Source organism: Stegodyphus dumicola, chromosome 1 (assembly GCF_044657685.1).
Source record: "Stegodyphus dumicola isolate Sdum_Otavi_A_Nest chromosome 1, ASM4465768v1".
Taxonomy (NCBI): Eukaryota; Metazoa; Arthropoda; class Arachnida; order Araneae; family Eresidae; genus Stegodyphus; species Stegodyphus dumicola.
In genome coordinates, this window is record NC_140768.1 from 265790502 (window position 1) to 265806819 (window position 16318).

A 16318-nucleotide genomic window follows, 5' to 3' on the forward strand; every position below is an offset into this window, starting at 1 on the left:
CCCGGAGACAGATGTCCCCCCTTTCCCCCCTCTAGCTACGCCCCTGTCGCGTAATGCAGTGATCTAAAACAAGTTACCGTTGTTTTGATTATAATTCAGTTATATCTCACCTGTGCTCTTTATTCAATCCACAATTAACGTATTTATTATCACATAAAGTGTGGACAGTTTGTATCATCTAAATTGACTGTAATATGGTGCATCCCTCTATGGTAAGGTACAAGAATTTTACGATTTCATCTACAAATATTCTAGCCTAATTTTTTGGATATTACATTTCCTTCAGCTTTCACTTTATTTTAAGCTTGGTTTCTTTCTATTAAGGGTGCGTCATTTAATTCCAAAAATAATAGTTGGCGCAAAATCTAATTAAATGATTACTATAACAATATGCACAGTACCATGGAAAAAAGCGACTATTTTTTTAAGCCCAGAGTAAATACAGAAACTGAAGTCAAATGAAGGGGAAAAAAATCAGATTTAACGAGATTAATTTTAGATTACACTGGAGTGATAAATTTGCCGATTTAATTTGATTTAGGTAGGGGCAATCAATGCCGTGCTGATGTTTATTTCGTCATTTTGCACATGGCACACAGTATCAAGATAAATAAGGCTGTAGAAGGGATTAATTTGTAGTTATGATATCCAGTAGCTACCACTTCATCCGCTTAAGCGACAGAAAACTTAAAAGAGGATATTGATCTTCATTCTTCCTAAGGTTACTATAAGCTGTATCTCTAAAAACTCTTAATGCCGCTTTACGGCTCATGGCTTAGGAGCTAAAAGCTAGGCATCTGTAATAATTTTCCCCACTTATTCGAAGTGATGCCATTGTTGATGCGATATAACAGACTACCGGATTTGGCGCTTTAACTAATAATTACGACTGGAGTTTCGTTAACATAAAAATTATTTATATATTTCGCTTTTTACCTTTTAATTTACCACTTCATATTTTTGCGGCGATAATCGATCAGTTTGACGTTTTTAAAATTTTAAAAATTGCATTTTGAAAATTTTTTAAGTGGCCAAACAGAGCTGTATCCCTAAATCTTAATATTTTATACATTTTTAACTGCTTCTATATGGCAGTGGTTCTGAACCTTTTCTTCTTTATGCACCCCTTTCATCATTGAAAGACTATATCCCTCTCATTTCCAAAACTTGAAAAATACATTTACATTTATTTTAATTAAAAAATATTTTAAAAGTGTTTTATAAATTAAACAAGAAAAAGTATAGAAAATATTGATAAATGATAAAATTTGAAAAAAAAAATATTTTATATTCAGAAACTAAAATTAACTCCTGTGATGCACATTGTCCTATTGAATGTAATGTTATAAAATTCGATACCAATATATAAGTCGCTTACACATTCTTCGTGGTGTTATTATTAATATTCCTTTTGACCTTGTTTTTATTATTTATACGAAATTTTTGTTTTATATGTCTTACCAGCGGCTGATTGATAGAGTCCTTTAAAACTGGTAACTCGATCTGGGTTCGAATCCAGGCGAATAGTTTTGCTGCTGTAAAGTTTTCGTGGTTTTTCCTATGTGTAACGTAAAAATACGAGCTTGTTTTTCTTACAAAGAACTCCAGAAAGATAGTGCTCGTGTTACTACATAGTTTAATACTGAACAATATCCGAAATTTGTATAATTTAAATGGACTTTATATAATTTAATTCCCAAAACAATCCTCCTTGGATATCTTTTAATAAACCTGAATGATAAACTATATTATTTACTTTCATTGAAAAAGTATTTACGTTTATTAATTTATTAGAAAAGCTTTGGTCTGACTGGAATGCAAAAAAGTAAATTTTAACAGTATGTTTCCATTAAGAATCATTAACGTTTATATAAAGAGTGTGTCGTACAAGCATTTGTAATTGCTATTCATCCTATTTTGAAAAGAGTTGAATTTTAATTTTCCTATTCGAGTAAAAATAGTAAGACCTATTTCCAAGTGCTAATAAAGAGCTGAAGTGCAGAAATCAGAACTTAAATTTGCCATGTATTCACATATCTTATAATTTACAGACGCACATTTTTATTCAGATAATTTGCTTCTATTTTCTTTGTATTTTACTTATACAGTAAGTAAAGTACAAAAAAATTTTATTTTACTTACTGTATAAATAAAATACAATTAATACAGATCTTTGTATTTATTACAATAAAATACAGATCTTTGTATTTAAGGCTTTTAATTATATATGAAAATTTCATCTTCTTTTTCTTTAATTCATGTGATGTCAGACACAGTAGCGTAGCTAGAGGGTGCCGGTACGCAGCGTGCGATACAATTTGGAAGCCCCATTTTTCACGTGAAATAATATGATGATGGAAGTTAGTCCTGTGGATCAATATGATTCTGAGTTGCCATATGGAATTGATTTAAGAAGAAAAGTAGATTTTTCTGTAGATCAGGTGTCCAAAGAAATAACTACGAGATTTCGACAGCTACTCACTCTTATACCATTTTTATTCCTTCAAAACTTGAAAATTGCGAATATCAACTAAATTGCGATCTCGGTGCATTAAATCTTCGGGAGTTGCAATTCTTTCTTTCCAAATATGCCCTATATCTGTCAGACGCAAATTTGTAATATGAGCTACGTTCGAGAAAAATTGCGAGATCACATTTACAAGACTCTCCTTATTAGTATATATTCAAAGTTACCTGAATTTAAATAAAGTTATATGGTTATTCTTCATCTCTTCAATAAGAACATGACTTCAGCACTCACAGACCAATCAAACAATTCCGATTTCAACAATATCATAATTCTACTCTTTTTTTTTTTTTTTTTTTACAATGAAACAATAGAAGAAACAAAATTTCCAAATGGGCGATTTTCTGCAATAATTATTCGGTCATTAAGCAAGGATATATTAGAAAATTTTTAACTTTCAATAAAAAATAAACCTAGGTAGAATTTGGAAAAGAATTCTTCCTTATATTATATCATCATCATATGTACATACAGTGTCTCAAAAAAGTGATGGGACACTTGTGCTTTACAAAAAGAAACTGTAGTAAAATAAATTTAAAAAACAGTAAAAATTTTTTCTGGGTGTGTTTCATACTTAAATTTAGTAACAATTATTACATGACATACATTTTCTCAAAATATTAAAATATTAATTTAATAAAAATGCAATTGTTTAGAACGGAGCAAAAAATGGCACACATAAGTGATGGGACACTTACTTTTCCATCAAATATTTATCCAAAAATTTTACTTTTTGAAAGGTTTCAATATTTTGTAGGATTTCCTTTTCCTTTTAAAACATGATTTAATCTTCTTGGGATGGATTCCACTAATTTTTTTGAGATTTCTGGAATGATTTTACCCCATTCTTCTTGAAGCACCGATTTTAATTGTTGTTTTGAAGAAATGGTGTGTTTGCGAATTCTTGATTCCAATTCTAGCCAAATATTCTCTATGGGATTAAAGTCTGGAGATTGTGGTGGTGTTTTTATTATTTCAGGACAGTTATACAGCAGCCAGAGTCTAACGTTCAAAGCAGTGTGCTTGGGGTCATTGTCATGGAAGAATTTAAAATTGTTATGAAGGTTCAATTTTCGTGCTGAAGATTTCAAATTTTTATTTAAAATGTCAATATACTTGTACCGATCCATTATACTGTCAATAAAAACAAGATTACCAACTCCAGCGGACGACATACACCCCCATACCATAACTCCTCCTCTACCATGTTTTACTGTTGGCACCAAGTTCTGTTTGCGAAATTCTTCCCTGGGTTTTCTCCATACCAAGATTCTACCGTCAGAACCAAATATATTAAATTTACTCTCATCAGCAAATATAACTTCATTCCAGTAATCAGAATTCTTATTTATGTTGGATTTTGCGAAAGCCAGTCTGAGTTTTCTATTCTTTTCACTTACGAAGAATTTTTTCCTGGCTGCTCTACCGTGATATCCAGCAGATCGAATTACTTTTCTAATAGTCTCAGGATTACCAATTACTCCATATAATGCTTGTAAATCAGCAGCAATTTTAGAAGCACTCATTCTTGGATTTTTTTTAATATTTCGAACGATAATCCGCTTTATTCCATTGGATAGTTTTGATGGTCGGCCAGGTCTTCTTTTATCCTGGATCATATGATTCTTTTCATATCGTTTAATGATATTGAAGTACTCAAATTAACTGTTTCAGCTGTTTCTCTAATAGATTTTCCACGTTCAATATGCAAATTAATAACTAATTTTCGAACTTCAGGCAAAGTTTCTTTTCGTTTAGCATTCATAGCTGCACAGAGCTAAAAAACACAAAAATTACAAAACAAACTGGAGAGAAATACTGCAGACGATTTTATAAGTTATTGCCAATTGCTTTTTAGTAAAAATAAATACCCCAAAAGATATTTTTATTGCTTACTTTAGACGATTTTTGTTGCATAGTACGTAGTGTGCCATCACTTATGTGAGCCATTTTTGCTCCGTTCTAAAAAATTGTATTTTTATTAAATTATTATTTTAATATTTTGAGAAAATGTATGTTTAATAATTGTTACTAAATTTAAGTATGAAACACACCCACAAACAATTTTTACATTTTTTTAAATTTATTTTATTACAGTTTCTTTTTGTAAAACACAAGCGTCCCATCACTTTTTTGAGACACTGTATGTATGTTTGATGATTGTTATGAATGTTTTAAACATTCTATATGATGTATATGTGTTTGAAAAATTAAAAAAAAAAAAAAATGTCTAGTCTCTAGAAAATTGTAAAAAATAAAAATAAAAATATAGAGCATTTAGAGATATCATAAACAAGCATATAGAGAAACCGTTTTAATAATTTTTTAGACTGTTAAAAAGAACATGCGTAAGCATCCATTTAATATGAAAATAAATGATGGTGAAATATTTCTCAAATTCCAGTCTTCAGCAGTACATAATGGATCGCACAAGGAGGTTAATCGCGTGAGGCTTTTCATTTCACGATCTGTCGAGAAGTTCTTTTTGGTCTAAGTATATGGCAATACTATTTTGATGTAACGAATTTTAAACAACTGTGTGGTCTGTCTTGTTTATGTAGTTACGTAGTTAATTTTGAATGATTTTTCATGTTTGAATTCGGCAACATATGTTAACTAATTATATCTGAGAATTTGAAAATGAATAATCCATTATCTGGTGTTCGGCAAAAGCAAGTAAGTTTTATTTTTCATTCCTTTTCGCTTGTGCAATTTAAATTTTTATGCATATATTTTGGTGTTGGATCGAGTCAGTTACAAAAAAATACAGTTTCTTCAAAATTTCGATTTCATGATTTTCGAGGAAATCTCCAGTCTTTGAAAACTTGAATGAATTGTTTCTAATTGACTTGCCGTTATCTATTTAATTATTTACTGCTCAAAAAGTAGAATACATTATTTCTTTTGTATCTATAATGAACCGGGTAAAACGACTTCTGTGGTTCCAAATGATTTTGATGTTATGTTGATGTGACTGTACCATTGTTAATGTTCTTAAAAATAATGGTCAATTTCAGAAGTGTTCATGTTGAGAGCATTCATTGTACTATCTCAGTATCTGTATAAAAAATGCGAAACTGTGTTAGTGTTCTTAGTTCATATAACTTTGCTGTATTTTAATTCCAATTAAATCTACTTCGTTAAGTTTTCATTAACTCACTGTATTCTCAAAGATGACTGGACAGTAATATTTTCCATAAAGACAATCTAATTAAATGATTACAACATATGAAGAATTACTATATTATTGCAGTCAAAGGTAAAATCCTAGTATACGGTGCAGCCTTGGCGCGACTTTGAAAATTATCGCCAACACCAAAAATGATCCAAAGAACGTCTATATACTATATACTATGTGTGTATACATATTATATACTATGTTTAACTATATATTTTCTTTGAATGACCCATTAACTACTCATCGTATATGTCCCGTTTTTACTGCTCATCATAAAGTCGCCAAAAGTAGCATAATCCAGTGTGCACCGGATACTAGGATTAAACCCAGTCAAAAATAATACTCATGAAAATAATTGAATGCATACTAGGGTAGAGTAGACCCTTGTATTATGGAGAAGATGTTTGATTTATCGACAAGTTGTTGTTTCATTTATGGTAGCCTGAGTAGTTGAATGTTATGGAAACCCTATTGTGACATAATCGGGTGCATGATTCTGAGAAATTTTGAATCATTGGATGATTTGTAAGCGTGAGCGAAAGGGGAAATAATATTGCTTTAATTGACTGGTGTATAAATGGTTTACTTAGTAGCCATTATAAGTGTCATGTATGTAGGAAGAATATGCATCTAGTTGAACGTAAAAACCATTTAGATGGATTTGAATGGGTTTGTAGGAAGAAAGGTTCAGATGGTCACTATGTGAAGCATTCGATCAGAAAGAGTACCTGGTTTGAAAAAAGTCATTTGAGTATGATTGATATTTTGATTTTTACATGGCTCTGGGTGTACGAAGCAAACTCGAAAATCATGGTAAGTGAATATTTGCTTTTGGTAGTGCTTAAATGTATAACATGTTTTTCCTTTTTTATGTTATTTTATTGTTTGGTTTTTAAGTGAAAATAGGTCAACGTGTACATGGATAAAGTTAAAAGAGTGGGCTAATCTTTGGAATATGGTAACAGGTAGTTTGGCGACATTTTGGTAGGTGATAAAGGTTACTACCTGGGACTTTGGTAATAATGTAAGAAGTACTCAGTTCCGATTACGCATTATTTTGTGTGAGGGAAATGAGAGATCATGAGATATGTCATGTGACATTAATGGACGAATTACAGTTCTTTAATCGGAAAAAGGGGGGGGGGAAATCTGGAAAAAAACTGGAAATTTTGTATTTAGCTTTATTCTGTGTTGTATGAAACAGTGTTGGTTAATTTTTGGATCCCATGGCCCTATCTAAAGGGAATTCGAAATGGGTATTTAGTGGGATTGAAAGGGGTAGTAATAAGTAGAAGATTAGGTAAGTTAGTATTTTTAATTATTTGAGGATATTATTTTTATGCATTGTTCAAAATGTAAGGAGTAAATAAATTAATATGGTATTATTGGAAAATCGTTATTAGCAATGATTTAGTTTAAAGTAATTAGGATTGTAAGCTAATTTTTATTAATTTAATGTATGTGCTTATTTATATTTTAAGTAGTGTTTTTTAATTTAATTATATTTGGTTGATCTTTACATTATGGTAACTTGGCGATTTTTTGGCGAACATTTGGTGACCAACTCTCCTACAGCAACCCTCTATTTTTTTTCCCCGCCGCCATTTTGTCTTCACGAAGTAAAGACATGTTTCTTTTCTTTTTATCTCCTGAACACTTCTTCCAACAATCTACTAGCCGAATTACACTTATACTAGAAATTTTATCAAACAAAACTGCTTAATCATGACAAATATTCACTGCAAAATTAGGAAAAACTGCACAATACCATTCTCCTTACGCATTTTTCAAAATAACACATACACATAAACCATGTACACGCCGACTTATTTTTCCTTAAAAAAACATCCCAGAATTGCAAAAAAAATGGCATTGCGCACACTCTTCACTATATCCACGTACACTGCTTTTTTCTCATAAATTAAAAAAATTTTACGAAAACCCAGTAAAAAAAACATATATGAAATTACATGATCGCGAAAAAGTATTTACCCTTTACAAATATCAACATTTCCACATATAAAATAAATAGAATATCCAAAAACTTTTACCTCTAAATCATCTATTACATTATACACGTCACCAACGAATTCATACCTCAAGCATTACAAATACTTAATATCAAATATTTAAATTATTTCCATGCACGTTTATTTCAACTTAAACGTATACCAAATTCCTACAAACATAAAATTCACAAAATAACTATCATTTCATTAAAATATAATTAAATTCAAAAATACTACTTAAAATATAAATGAGCACATACATTAAATTAATAAAAATTACCTTACAATCCTAATTACTTTAAACTAAATCATTGCTAATAACAATTTTCCCAATAATACCAAATTCCTTTCCACCTTACATTTACAACAATGCATAAAAATAATATCCTCAAATAATTAAAAATACTAACTTACCTAATCTTCTTCAGAATCTTGATTACGTGGCGGATACACTTTTCTTACTTCTGTTTCAGAATCTTTAAAATTATACTTATCTTTCAAAGCAAGATACCAGGTAAAATAAATAACATAATAAAACATCTTTATTTCTCTCTCGCACAACCTTAAAAAACATTTATTACTATCCTTTTCAATACCACTAAATACCCATTTCGAATTCACTTTAGTTACGGCCATGGGATCCAAAAATTCACAAACACTATTTCACACAACACAGAATAAAGCCAAATACAAAATTGCCAGATTTTTTCCCGATTAAAGAACAGTAATTCGTCCATTAATATGACATAACATATCCCATGATCTCTCATTTCCCTCACACAAAATAATGCGTAATCAGAACTGAATACTACTCACATTCTTAACAAAGTCTAACTAACCTAATATTCTTCCGAATCTTCCTTACATGGTGGATACACTTTTATTATGGATTCAATAAAATTACTGAACGATTTTTTTTTCCGAATTTGATAAAAAAAAATTCTCTTTATCACATCTACAATTCACTTTAGACAGCGCCATACAATCCCAAAATTATTCAACCCTACTTCACACAACACACAATGAAGCTTAATACAAAATAATATACATCCACAGATACTTGTCCAAATTCCCCCCTTTTCCGATTAAAGAACCGTAATTCGTCCATTAATATCACATGACATATCCCATGATCTCTCATTTTCCCCCACACAAAATAATGCGTAATCGGAACTGAGTACTGCTCACATTATTACCAAAGTCCCAGGTAGTAACTTTTATCGCCTCCAAAATGTCGCCAAACTACCAGTTACCATATTGTAAAGATCAACCTTATATTTTAATTAAATGATAGTTATTTGTGAATTATATGTTTGTAACAATTTGGTATATGTTTCAGTGGAAGTAACCGTGCATGGAAATAATTTAAATATTTGACACTAAGTATTTGCAACCATTTTTAATGTTTGCGTTATAAATTCATTGGTGACATTTATAATAGATAATTTAGAGGTAAAAGTTTTTGGATATTTTATTTATTTTATACGTGCAAATGTTCATCCTTGGAAAGGGTATATACTTTTTCGCGATCAGGTAATTTCATATATATCCTTTTTACCGAATTTAAAGATTCACAAAATTTTCATGCATTTTCGTGAAATTTTTCTAATTTATGAGAAAAAAGCAGTGTACATGGACGTAGTGAAGAGTGTGCGCAATGCCATTTTTGTGCATTTCTGGGATTTTTTTTAAGTAAAAATAAGTTGACGTGTACATGGTTACTGTGTATGTGCTATTCTGAAAAACGCGGCAAGGAGTTTGCGATTCTGCACTTTTCCCAATTTTGTAGTTAATATTTGTCATGATTAAGCAATTTTGTTCCATAAAATTTCTAGCATGAGTGTAATTCGGCTAGCAGATTGTTGGAAAAAGTGTTGAGTAAATAAAAAGAAAAGAAACATGTCTTTACTTCGTGAAGACAAAATGTCGGTGAAAAAAAAATAGAGGGTTGCTGTAGCAGAGTTCGTCGCCAAAAAATTGCCAAGTTACCATAATCCAAAGATTAACCAAAGAGTGCACAATGCCATTTTTGTGCAATTCTGGGATTTGTTTTTAAGTGGAAAATAGGTGGATGTGTACATGTTTGGTGGTCGCGTGTGCTTAATGCATGATATAATTAAAGAAAATAAGAGTAGACAATCTCCTATAACAAAAGAATATATTAAGTACTAAATTACAATTTAAATTACATTGAAGAGATCAACACAGAGCTCGGAACACAGTGCATGCTACCTTCGCGTACCGTTGTGTGACGAGAAGTCTGAGTGAGTAATGATGTCGCTTTGCTGCTCCGATTAAGAACTGGATTTTACACGTGGCGCCATCTCATGAATAGAAGTTGAAGTATCTGTTGGAACGCCACAGTACTCCCCCCCCAAGTACCATCGGTACGTTATAAGTACTTTGGGTTAAATTTAACCTTTCTTCCAGATCTGGTAGTTTTAGGTCGCTCTTCAACGGGATGTAAGCTTTCTTCCGGGAGTGATGTTGATGAGGAAGTTGTTGGATCTTGCATTAGAAATGCTGGTTTGAGACGATCATTCCAATCACTGATTGTTTGCCATTGCAGATGATGGTGAAATGTTCGTTTGACAACTTTGAATGGACCATCATATGAAGGTGTTAAAGTTGGCTTAATTGCATCGTTGCGCACGAATACGTGCGAAGATGTCTCAAGCGCAGGATGTACAAAATAGCTTGGCTGGTTATGTGAAGATGCTGGGGTTGGCGAGATATTGCTCATGGTCTCACGTAAACGTTGAAGGAATGTTGGAGGGTCGATAACTGGAGTAGATTCTGGGTGAAAGAATTCACCTGGCAGACGGAGGGTTGCACCATATAACATTTCAGCACAAGTGCTACCAATGTCTTCTTTGAATGCTGTGCGAAGACCAAGCAAGACAAGGGGTAAGGCTTCTGTCCAGTGTGTGCTCTTGTGGCACTTCAGACCTTGTTTGAGAGATCGGTGAAAGCGTTCCACCATCCCATTTCCAGATGGATGGTATGGTGTTGTGCGAATATGGCGAATGCCAAGAAGGGAGGTGAGGGATGCGAACAAGTGACATTGAAATTGTCGGCCTTGGTCAGTAGTGATGGTGGTAGGCATGCCAAATCTTGAAAGCCACTGGGAGATGAATGCTCGAGCTACAGTTTCAGCGGATATATTTTCAATAGGAATGGCTTCAGGCCATCTTGTGTACCGATCAATACAAGTGAGGAGGTAAGTGTAACCATTTGAAGGAGGCAATGGGCCAACCAAGTCTAAGTGCACATGATCAAAGCGTCTTGCTGGAAGGTTAAATTGTTGAATGGGGCTGTGAGTGTGACGGGATACTTTACACCGTTGACATCTAATACATGAACAAGTCCATTCTGTGATGTCTTGATTCATCGCTGGCCAGACAAATCTGTCTGCGATCAGCTTTTTGGTGGCACGGATTCCAGGATGTGCCAAATTGTGCAAGGCATTAAACACTTCACGTCTAAAATTGACAGGAATATAGGGACGTATTCTATTGTTCTCTATGTCACAGTAAATTTTAAGCGTTGGATCAATGTGCAGCGGTTGTAACTGAAGGGAGGTTTGTGGATTTGAGATTAGGTTCTTGAGTTCCTCATCATGCAATTGAGCTTTTGCAATTTCAGAGAAATCTGGGATAGTGAGGTTGATATTGTTTACCCGAGACAAGGCATCAGCGACACAATTATCAGTACCAGAGACATATCTGATATCTGTACTAAACTGGGCGATGAAATCCAGATGTCGAAGCTGACGAGGAGAACACGAGTCAGAGTTTTTTCTAAAAGCGAAGGTTAATGGTCGATGATCGGTGAAAATGATGAAGTCGTGTCCTTCCAAGTTGTGCCGGAAGTATTTAACAGCACAGTACACAGCAAGTAGCTCTCTGTCATATGTGCTGTATTTCCTTTCTGCAGTAGTAAGTTTTCTGGAGAAGAATGCCATTGGGAAAAGTCCTTTAGTGGTATGGGCTTGAAGCACTGCTCCTATGGCCGTGTCAGATGCATCTACCATTATAGAGAGCTGATCACTAGGTGAGTGATAAGAAAGTGTGGCTGCATTTGCCAGATCGTGTTTGCATTGCATGAATGCTGCAGATGCAGATTCAGTCCAAGGGACAGCTCGTTGATCGTTTTTTTTGCTATTCTTCAGAAACTCATGTAGGCAGGCTTGTGTTTTTGCGGCATTTGGCAGAAAGCGTCGGTAGAAATTTAACATTGCTAGAAAACGCTTCAGTTCAGAGATGGTTTTGGGCTGAGGTAGGTCATTAATTGCTTTGACTCTTTCCGGTAAAGGTTTAACTCCGTTCTGGGTGATAAGACATCCAAGAAAGGAAACTGAGGGTTGACCAAGTACACATTTGGATGGATTTAGTTTTAATCCATGATCTTTAAGGCGAGTGAAAATCTGACGCAGATGTTGAAAATGTTCTTCCGCATCTGTAGATGCAACCAGGATATCATCAAAATATGGGATGCAGAAATCAAGGCCAGACAGTACTTGGTGTATGAAACGCTGAAATGTTTGGCCAGCATTGCGAAGGCCAAATGGCATATATACGTACTCAAAGAGACCAAATGGTGTAGTCACTGCGGTCTTGGGCACATCTTCAGCATGCACTGGGATCTGATGATATGCTCTGGCAAGATCGAGGGTAGAAAATATGTTTGTTCCATGAAAAAGATGGGTACAGTCTTGGATATGTGGGACTGGATATCTGTCAGGGACTGTGACGGCATTAAGTCGACGATAATCTCCACAAGGCCGCCAGTCACCATTAGACTTTTTAACCATGTGAAGTGGACTGGCCCATGGACTTTTAGATGGGCGAATGGTTCCCTGTGCTAGCATGAATTCAAATTCTTTGCGAGCAGCTTTTAGCATCTCTGGAGAAAGACGACGAGGCTTGGGAAATACAGGTGGGCCATGTGTTTCAATGTGATGATACACTTCTGGCTGATGAGTATGCTGCCCTGATTTGGATGGGTTTAAAATGTCAGGGAATTCTGCTAATAACCGATGAAACCGTGTGCTGCCCGATAAAACACTTATGTTGGTAGGTAAGTTTGATACGTGAGAAGCTTGGCCCTGTGATGTCAGCTGAGTTGTAGCATCAATTAAGCAATTATTCTTGACATCCACTAGAAGGTGGAAATGTGTCAAGAAGTCGACACCAATAATTGCTTGAGTTACATCAGCAATAATAAAAGGCCAGTTGAAAGTCCGGCGCAAGTTTAAATCAAGTGTCAATAGTTTGGTGCCGTAGGTTGCAATTTGGGTACCATTGGCTGCATACAGTACAAGTTTATTAAGTTGGTGAGCATTTGTTTTAGTTCTCGGGAGCACTGATATGTCAGCTCCAGTATCTACTAGAAAACATAACTGAGTTGAACGATCAGCCAGTACTATTCTGTCGATGTGGCGGACATTCTGTTGGCCAGCAGAAGACCGCCCATTTAGTTTCCCGCTTGTACAAAAGTGCATGGAGGGGCACACTTGCGAGCTTGAGAGCCGAAATTCATATGATAAAAACATATGCCACTTGTGGGTTCTTTGTACTGCATTCGAGTATTAAGACGAGATGAACTCCTGCTTCGGGCACGAAATTTATTACGTGGGCCCTGATTTGATCGATTGTATCTCCGTGAAGCATGAAGACTTGTAGAGAGTTCAGATACTTTTTTGGTCAATTCAGCCACTTTTTGTTCGAGGGATGAACTGGAAGGTGCAGCATTAGCAGCACTGACATAAGCTGGAGTAACAAGTTCATTAATTTTGTCAGCCATTGCTGCTAAACAGGTTAGATCTTAATTGGAAGCAGCAAGAATTATTTGTATGTTATTAGGGAGACGCGAAAGCCATAGTGACTTCAACAAGTCGTCACTAAAATGGCTTCCTGCCAGATCACGCATTCGTGACAGCAAGTATGAAGGTCGCTGATCTCCAAGTTCAAGTCCTTGTAGTAAAGTACGTATTTTTGAAGATTCACTTTCTGAATAGATTTCAATGAGCCGCTGTTTCAGTTTGGAGTATTTATCACAATCAGGTGGTTTGAGAATTAAGTCATGCACTGAATTCAGAATATCAGACTCAATTGCTGCAACTACATGGTTGAATTTTGTAGAATCCTCACTAATGCGAGCGATAGAAAATTGTGCTTCGATCTGAGCGAACCACAATGAAGGATTATTTTTCCAGAAAGGCGGTGGCTTCACCGCAACGCGTGTGATTTGTGGCTCTGGTGGAATATCGTCGGGCATACTGATAGATAATTTTCACTTTAAATAATAAACACTTAACAGCACAAATATTGTAGCATGAAGATACACTATTGATATTTTACCATGATAACAATAAATATTTTAACCATGCAGAAAAAATTTACGTAACGATACACACACAAATAAGACAGGGTCAGCAATTACACACACAAATAATATTTTACCGAAATGCATTTGAAAAGAAACCCTTATTTGAGAAAAAAAAATGATTCGTTCATTTTGTATTGCGCACACACAAAATCACCACCTCACACTGCTGAGGCACATTATCGAAGGAAAAAGGAAATCACTCCTGTAGCACGTGGGAAAGAAATTCACTACTTTCGAACACTGAGGGAAGAATTTTGCCGTAGAACGTTGCAGAAAAATCACTGATGTAGCACATTTAGCGAAAATCACTATTGTAGCACGTTTGTCACAAAAGTTGAATGATCGAAGAATTATTGCACGACTGGCGAAGTCAGCGGAACGGAACAGATCACATTGATGATTTGCTGAAGCTCCTTGCGATGATATGCACGACTTTGAAAAAAACACAAGCAATATATATCAATACTTCTAGAAATAATTGAAGGGGTACATTGTAACATACATTTAATGTCCATATTCGTTGTTATTTTTAGTCAGTTCTTCAGAATGCCTTGGATGCACGTGGCTTAGGGTCGTTGAAAATCCATTCTCAGTAGCGTGCTCAGTCAAAAGGTCACCACTTTTGGTGGTCGCGTGTGCTTAATGCATGATATAATTAAAGAAAATAAGAGTAGACAATCTCCTATAACAAAAGAATATATTAAGTACTAAATTACAATTTAAATTACATTGAAGAGATCAACACAGAGCTCGGAACACAGTTCATGCTACCTTCGCGTACTGTTGTGTGACGAGAAGTCTGAGTGAGTAATGATGTCGCTTTGCTGCTCCGATTAAGAACTGGATTTTACATGTGGCACCATCTCATGAATAGAAGTTGAAGTATCTGTCGGAACGCCACACATGGATGGAGTCAAAAGAGTGCACAATGCTATTTTTGTGCAATTCGGGGATTTTTTTTTAAGTGAAAATAAGTCGATGTGTACATGGATACCAAGTTTGTGCAATCGTTTGTCTTGTTATTTTGGCTTTGTGTAGCGGCGATTTTTGGCGCAAAAATTGCCACTTTGCAAGCCAGAATAACGAGTTAAAGAATTGCATGAAATCAGTATCCATGTACCGCCAAAAATCACCAAGTTTCGCCAAGGGGTACCCTAAAGTATACTTTTACCCGCATACTATCCCATGGGAGGGAAAAAAAAATTCATATGATTTTTCTCTTTTATTAACTCTATTCTCTATGGCATGGATTCAGCTGTTTCTTTTCTTTTCTTTTTTTTTTGTTACATTCTCCTTATTTAAATATTGTCAATTTTTATTTTAAGAGAAATATTAAATATTTTGTTTTTTGAATTTTACATTATGTTTCTTACAGTATGCATTAAATACATTTTAAGTATAAGTATTGAGGAGGTATTTTGATTATATCAAGGGCAGTTGAAGAACAGTCATTCATAGCAGTGTGCTTAAGAGCTCTCTGTTGGTAAATTTTGAAATTATTTTGTAGGTTAGTTTTTTGAAGTTGAGAATATCAGATTTCATTATAAATTGCTGATACATTTATGATCATTGTGTGATCAATATGTTTAAGATTACAAGTTCTATAGACGATGCTCCCAAATGATAACTTATCTTCCATTGTATTTTTCTGTTCTATTCTTTAAATTCTTATGTAATTTTTTTTTCATACTCTAACTATTATCAAAATTCTGAAATATCAGTTACTACATATGTTTTATAAATTTTTGCTATAAATTTGAAATTACTTGGCCTTTATCATTTTAACATTTACAGTAATAATAAGTTGTATTCAAGGCCAGTATTAGGTGTTTTGCTGCCAAGGTGCAAACTATGTGTCTTCTAAATTCTGCTGCCTGTTTTCTTCTTAAATTCTAAAAACTTTGCTGTCCGGTGCAGTTGCACCATCTCTGGTGCTGGCCCTAACCGTATTCCAAAAGGCAGATTTGATGACCTCTCGATATATGAATGTATGCGAATGGCTTTTAAATGTATCCAAAGTGATCCATCATTTGAAGTGGCGGATATGAAGTGAAGCAAAATGGATTATTTACTAAATATACTAAAGATCATGGAATACTAAAGATCATGGCCAAGCTAATATACAGCAATATCAACATGTACTTGGAGTAAGGATGAATAAAGTTGGCCCATGGTCTGAATGCAGCAATTTTAATTACTTAATTGAAAGAGAAA

At 34.2% G+C, this 16318-nt stretch overlaps 1 protein-coding gene across 3 annotated transcripts in view; it reads left to right on the forward strand.

Annotated features, from left to right (window-relative positions):
* The first annotated feature begins 4914 nt into the window (after positions 1-4914).
* Positions 4915-16318, forward strand: part of LOC118198688 (uncharacterized) — a 140718-nt gene continuing 129314 nt past the window's right edge. For all 3 annotated transcript variants that reach the window (XM_035370431.2, XM_035370432.2, XM_085806485.1), the window contains exon 1: positions 4915-5203. In XM_035370431.2, the coding sequence (XP_035226322.2) occupies positions 5168-5203 (36 nt within the window). In that variant the 5' untranslated portion in view covers positions 4915-5167. The remainder of the gene's footprint in view (positions 5204-16318) is intronic.